A 7,302-nucleotide genomic window follows, 5' to 3' on the forward strand; every position below is an offset into this window, starting at 1 on the left:
CTAGGCTACTAGCCTGAGAGACAAGCAAATCCCACTTTAAGCTGTTCAGTTTCGATATAATGTGAGTCTGGTTAAGCACTTTGGAAATAAGAAAGTGAAGTTGGCTTGTTGAACATGTGGTTTACAAAAGTGGTCTGGACTTAAGAATTATGAAAATAGGCTGCTTATTTAGTATAAAAGTTGGTGGTGACTTGTGCTCACACTTATTAGACAACATGTTGTAATAAATTACGTCTTTTGGTTTTGTAGGGGCTTGAACTTCATTCTGGACACAGATTGGAGCTGGGGTAGCCTCTTTTAATGATGAATTCACTCCTGGGGTGCATTGCTACCTGCAGCCGCACTGCTCCACCACCATGTCCTCATACTGTTTATACACCACATTATTACCAGAGTCTATATAGAGTATACTTATGGGACTGAGTTTGGTGGGCACGCAGCAGCTGGGCGGCGTGCTGTTTGGGTCCATGGAGTTCATCAGGGTTTGGATGATGGCATGGTTGGTGGGCTCCAGGTGAGACCTCAGAGGAAAATCGCACATGCCCTCGCAGTGGTACGCTTCATAGTCCAGAGGGGCGATGATCCAGTCGTCCCATCCAAGCTCCTTGAAGTTCACATGAAGCGCTCTGCGGCTGCACCTCGATTTAGACTTCTTGCCGTGTCTCTTACCGTGCCGGTTATTAAGTGCGGTTCTCCGGCGCCGGCGTGCTTTAAATTGCATTCCGGTATCCTGTTCAGATCCTCGGTTACCCCGGGCCGTCTTGATATTCTCCCGCATCTCATTAAATAAGTTTTCTCTCTTTCGGGAGCGCGCATACACCACAAGGATGGCTTTTTCTCGCTGCGCGCGTCCGCGTCTCTCAAAACCCAGTGACCTCAGGTCGACTTCAGCGTCGGACTGAGACCCCGTGGCCTTAAGCTCAACACACAGCTGATTACTGCGACCTGTTGGGACTCTGCTTTTAAACAGTTCCCACACGTCCAATACCTCCCAGACTGGGTTTCTAGATGCACCAAGATCCACAGAACTGGAGTCCAACAACCTGCCCGAGCCGCAGGAGACAAGATCAATGTTATAGAGTCCCGGCGGTGAGTACATGGGGTCCTCTGGGACTTTTCGGAGGATCCTCAGTTCTGCTCCGACCAGCTGCTCTTTTTCCGAGAGAGTGGAAACATCAAATATATATTTCTGCCTTCGCAATGGAAAGTGCGCCGATTCATCTGTAATAAAAAAGATTTTAGATTTAGTGCACTTGTGGTAACTGTAAAAAAGCTCAAATAAATACTACAGATCAAGTACATTTAGTTACAGGTTTATTATTATTATTATTATTATTATTATTATTATTATTATTATTATTATTGCAGGTGCAACAAGTGCATTTTTAGAAGAACGGATGGTCTCTATTTTTTATTTTATTTCTTTTAATTTATTTAATTTTAATTTATTTAATTTTATTATTTTAAATAGATTCACGTACATTCGCATATAAGTGCAACTATGATGACAAGTATTTACTGCATTGTAATTTCAATGTTTTTATAAGCATACACTGCAACATACATTTTATTTAAAAGCTTATTATTACTAATATGTTCTTTAGAATTATTTTTGTTTGTTTTACTAGCCTAAATCTACGTGAAATGTTGATGTGCAAAAAAACACACAAGTATTACCAGTTACGTCTGTCTTACTTTTGTTGTGCTATACTATCAGGAATAATGGTACAATACCTAATAATATTTACTCATGTTTTGTTCCTGTTTAAGCTGCAGTTCGTTACTGTTTGATTTAAAAAGTAATAACGAGTTTTTTAGCCTTGGCAAGGTATATATGGCACATTTATTTCTAGCACAATTAAAGGTACCTTAGCAGGGCCATGCCCTAATTAACTATTTGACGGATCACAAGAGTGCTACTGTTTTCCATTGTAAATATCTAAAAGAAAAAAATTTTCCTTACCATTTTGGCACCTTTATTTTTAAGTGGAACACTCCTACACAAACATGTTTTTCACAATTAATGAAAAATCAATGAACAGTTACAAATGTGTTAAGAATAGTTAAGTACATATTTTTATATAGCAGTTTTAGGATGAAGTAACAGAAATGGACAGTAAATGCTAGTTAGTGTTTAAGTAAGTGCAAAAACTGCAGTGCTATTGCTTGTTTTCTGTCTGCATTTAAAGATGGACTGAGTCTTTGAAGCTATGCCAAAAATATGAATTTATTGAGCTGTTGGCTCGGATTTGACGTAGCTTATCTGAACCCAAAACTCACTGGCATTTACTTTACTCTTTTACCCATCAGATTGACCTGCACTGTACAACACAGATTGCTTGTAAATAAATGTATTTTACAGGGAGGTCTCCAAATGTGCAAAACTTTTAAGTCCGTTTAAGATTGGATTTAAAGGAACCTTAGGCTATACATGTATACGTGTACAACATTCAATTTCAATGATGAATAAAAGCATATTATTGGTCTGTTTTACTTTGATCGCAGAAAGAAAGTGGGCTCTGATAGTGCGTTGGAGAACTGCTTTAGTCAACAAGAAAAATGGCCCACAGGACTTCATACTGTAGCTGAACAATACACACTTCATCCTTTCTCTCCCCGGAGGGAAATACGAGGCATGCACTTACAAGACTACAGCGAGTAATACCACCGAATGTATTTGATCTTTTTGACAGACTTACACACCAACTAAAATGATTAGACTGCTGCATAAACAAGATCCGATTTTATAGTTTGTGGAGAAGAACCTGGACAATACCGAGCCCATGTGAAAAATATAAAACAGATACATACATAGAATGATCTTAAAAACCGTATACAGTTTTTTTAGCTTGTATACTTTCCTTTTTAATCCAGTTATCCAGTGCTGTAACTACATCTAATGCATGGAGCCTGTTATGAGGGCCCACAAATACCTTTACCGGACCCCTTATATTTACACCCACAACTCATGAGCAAATTCAATACTCAATAACATGCCATATTTAAATAAATACGTTGCTTCTTATTTATTAATTAAAACTATTTTTCGTAGAAGGTTTATTGTTCTCTTTATTTATACATACAGAGTACATAGTATGTGTGCATTTTGTCAGATATTTAAGGTTTAATTATTAAAGCCTTGTTTATTCAAAGCAAAGCTTGTCTAAAAAGAGAAAAGCTTTTATTTATGGATTTATGGAATATGTATTTATTACATTTATTTATGGATGTGTGCATGAGTGCATGTTTCTAGTGCATAAATTAAAGCTTTAAAGCAAAAAAATATTTTGTTTTGCTTTGCACGTATGACTTGTATTAACTTTTAAGACTTGAAATAAATCGAATACACTGTCAACACATAATTAACAGTTCTAACTCCCCCTAAAAGACGTCCATGCTCCATATTTCATCCTCTCTGCCAACGATAACATTTTCGGTGCAAAAATGCCTTGACTGATTATTCTCACTATAAAAGTTATTACAGGTCCATTTGCATAGTTGAAAAGGCGTTTGCTTTTTACCAGGAACAGGGAAGCCCCAAGAGCTTTTTTTACAGATTTGAAAAAAAGATAAACCAGGGTAATCTTTTCAAACACAAAACATGCGCCGTTTAAATCGTTAAGCATTATGTTTAAATATACTGAGAGTTTCAAGAAAAGTTTGTTATTCTTCAGAAGACATTCATAAAGAATTATACAGAAAGAGGCCCAACATGCATATCTGCATTTTAATAAGTTAATTAAATTGCCAAATGAAAGTTTCATACATTGCTCCTGTTTTTGCTCAGCCTAACAATGTAAACTGCAAAAACAAAAAAAATAGTTTTTTTGTTTGCCATTATAATAAAGATAATTTAATTTCTGGTTAATAAACTTGATAATATATAAATTTAAATAATAACACTTATGTCTATCCCATCATCATTTTTATTGTTTGTATAATATTTCAAAAGTCTGCTCAGTTGCCAGGAATAAGCATGTTATAGTGTTCACTACACTTTCTGCAACTATGTCAGGTGTGGCGACGCGTCAGTTGGACTTAATGGCATCAATTTACTATTATTTTACCTTCGACAATTAAAGATTTCGTTTCAGAAAATATCCACAAATAAAAAAAACATTCATATCAACTGCCTAACTTGCTGCCCAAAACACTGGAGAAGGTTAACGTGAATCCATACAGCTTCAGTTAATCTTTACCCTAGATAAACAATACATCATCAGAATGAACTGTTTCTTCAGTATTTATGACAGAAATACAAATCCGCAAATTCTTGAGTGTTAAATAAGAAAAATATTTAACCCGCAATAATTTCAGCATATGCAACATTTAAAATAAAAACAATAACAATATTTTTAACCCTGAGATATTTTTAACACTGAGGAATACCACGACATTACATTAGGAATGAAGTTTATTAGTATTCTAACAAGGTTTCAGACTACACAAGTTAAAACTTAATTTGTTATATTTTCTTTTCCACCACGACCACTGTGTTAACAATATATACTCTAAGATGATGTGGTTTGTGTTTAAATACATTTGTAGCGTTTTAAAAGAAATACTATCATAAAGTTTAACTTCAGTAATCTGAACAGTGCCTGCAAGTTTAAGAAAAAAGGGAATAAAAAGAGAGGGGGGAAAGAGAGAAAACATACAAGCTTTAAAAAAACAAGGCATTTGCTTGTGCTATCCAAATGCTATCAAATTTCCTTTTTATGTGGTGTGAATTAACTATACAATCAACTATGTTTTCTTTTTAGTGTTTTATCTTATTACTTCTTTTTTAAATTACTATTTTGAACTTGATATAAAAAGCGTTTTTCCTTAAAATCCACAGATAATTGATTTTATTTGTATAACTGCTACTGTTCTGTTGATTAAGCCTTAATAATGCCATAGTAGCCGAATAAAAAACAAAGTATGAGATCTCTAGTAAAAAACCTTTTGCGTCAGTTCGAAAAAATAAGTAATCAGTAATGAGTAATCAGAAGGGAAACATGACATGGTGTTTTGTGCAGCCGCGTTGCCCTTTAAAACCTTATTTTAATATACAATCAATGGTCAAATTCGGTTATGTTCACATCACACTTTGCCAATGCGTATGTCCAGTCCTTAGCCAGTACCTGATGTGTTTTAAATGTGTTGAATTACTACTTGCAACCATGAGATGAGTCCATTTATAACATTTTGTTTGCAATAACATATTTCTCTTGATATGGTCACACAAAATGTTACTTTTTAAAACTGCTGTTTTAAATGTAAAACCTTTTTAATTGTAAATTGTAATCAGTAAGTTCAGCATAAAAGTAAAATGAGACTTTTGTTTATTTGACTAAGGGTTAAGGGTCATTTAAGTTAAATAAAAACATATTGTTCATATAGATAAATTCAGCTGAACATGTATGCATACCTAATCAAACTCTGGAGCTGTATATACATATATGTAGTATATCTCGAATGTAATCTCACTTGATAAGAAAAGTTGTTGTAACTGGTTGCACGCAAGGATGATTTATAGCCTTTATTTAAAAAAACGCCCCAATTAGGGCTTTTATTGGTGTGTTATCGTGGGGCCGGTATAAAAGAGGTCTAAATGTATAGCCTAAACTCCAAAAAACCTGAGACGGAGCGACAATTAGGCCAAAATTGTTCTCCAACAAGAAGCTCATGGTGATGTTAAATAAATTAGAAGTTTCATATAAGACGTTTTAGATCTATTTTATTCTACAGACATTGAAATCCCATATAAAGGTTTTAAAAGTCATTTTAAGGACATCTCAATATAAGCAAAAATGATGCGCGCTCAAGTGTGAGTCGGGAACCGGTTGCAAAAATGTCTCTAATCTTATTTCTAATGTAATTGCGTGAATTATTTAAAAAAAACTAGAAACAAGAAGCAAAAAAAGAAAAGAAACAAGCATACCAACCTTTTCCCCTGTCCACAAAACTTGTTATAGTATTGGCAGACTTGGAGGAACGGAAAAAGCTGGCATTCAGCCCCAGCTTTTCGGCCGCAGAGTAAGTCCTGTATATGGATATCATGTAATCATGAGGAACAATCGAGTTCTTAAAATCATCCCGTAATAGACCCGGCGAGGACACAAAAAGCTCCTTCAGAAATCTGGGTGACCTTTGTCCATCTTGCGAGCTCCTGGTACCCCTGTTCCTCTTCTGTCCCGAGGTGGGCACGATAGCGGCGCAGTGTGCGCACGGTAAACTCCACAGGAAAAGCACAAGCAGACAGAGCGCCAGTGCTTGAGACGCGTCCATGGCGGTGGTGTCCCAAACGCGTGCGGAAAATCTCTTCACAAGCGGCCTCCACAAAGCCTCTCCAGAGCTGATCTAAAGTTCGGGGTGCTTTTTACTCACTCGCTTACTCGCTTAGTTAGTCAGTCAGTTACACACGGTGGAAAGAGAGCCAGCAGTGAAGTGCATGCTGAGGCCGCTAGAGCCGCACAGACACGCCCACCCGCCGTGCGCTTTATTGCGCAAGCCTCTGCCCACTCCAGTCCATCTCACCACTGGGACGCGCAAAAAAGACGCGCACGGATGAGGGGGAGCCGAAAAGCCTGCGGGCGATGTTAGCCCCTGATTATGAGGAAAAATAACATAGTTCACAGAGGTTAATGTGTCAAAATATTCACAAATCTGTTGCGCTGGCTACAAGTGAACTGACGGATGAATAAAAATGTCTTAACGCATTCAGCAAACTGTACCATCACAGAAATAATGACATTTTAAATGTAATTGATTTAAAGTATTTTAATATTGTATATCTGGAGTAGTGGGTAGCACTGTCTAAGAGCAAGAAGGTCAAGCCGTAGCCTAGTGTTTAAGGTACTGGACTAGTAACCAGTTGCTGGTTCAAGCCCCACCACTGCCAGGTTGCTGCTGTTGGGCCCTTGAGCAAGGCCCCTAACCCTCAATTGCTCAGACTATATACTGTAACTGTAAAGTAAGTCGCTTTGGATAAAGGCGTCTGCTAAATGCCAAAAATGTAAATGTACAAGAAGGTTCTCGGTTCGATCTTCAGGTGGGGCGGTCCGGGTCCTTTCTGTGTGAAGTTTGCGTGTCTGTGTGGGTTTCCTCCCACAGTCCAAAGACATGCAACTAAGGTGAATTGGAGATACAAAATGGTCCAGGACAGTTTGACATTAAACTTGTGAACTGATGAATCATGTGTAAAGAGTAACTCATTTCTGTCATGAATGTAACCAAAGAGACGTTAAAATCCTAATAAATAAATAAATATTTGGAAAACATGATACAACAAAATGGGTTAAAGAATGGAATCAAAGC

General features: G+C 37.0%; 1 protein-coding gene across 1 annotated transcript; it reads right to left on the reverse strand.

Moving 5' to 3' along the window:
• Nucleotides 1-318: 318 nt before the first annotated feature.
• Nucleotides 319-6,273, reverse strand: gdf6a (growth differentiation factor 6a). Its single transcript, XM_062992121.1, has 2 exons — nucleotides 5,931-6,273; nucleotides 319-1,221 (listed from the first exon to the last, which is right to left on the reverse strand). Exons 1-2 carry the CDS (start codon nucleotides 6,271-6,273, stop codon nucleotides 329-331), a joined length of 1,236 nt encoding a protein of 411 aa, XP_062848191.1. The 3' UTR covers nucleotides 319-328.
• Nucleotides 6,274-7,302: the final 1,029 nt, after the last annotated feature.

This window comes from Trichomycterus rosablanca, chromosome 3 (genome assembly GCF_030014385.1).
Source record: "Trichomycterus rosablanca isolate fTriRos1 chromosome 3, fTriRos1.hap1, whole genome shotgun sequence".
Taxonomy (NCBI): domain Eukaryota; kingdom Metazoa; phylum Chordata; class Actinopteri; order Siluriformes; family Trichomycteridae; genus Trichomycterus; species Trichomycterus rosablanca.

Coding starts and splice junctions, on each gene's coding strand:
- gdf6a (XM_062992121.1), bottom strand. CDS start 6,273: ATGGACGCGTCTCAAGCACTGGCGCTCTGTCTGCTTGTGCTTTTCCTG. Junction 1,222..5,930: donor TTTTGTGGACAGGGGAAAAG/GTTGGTATGCTT, acceptor TTTTTATTACAG/ATGAATCGGCGCACTTTCCA.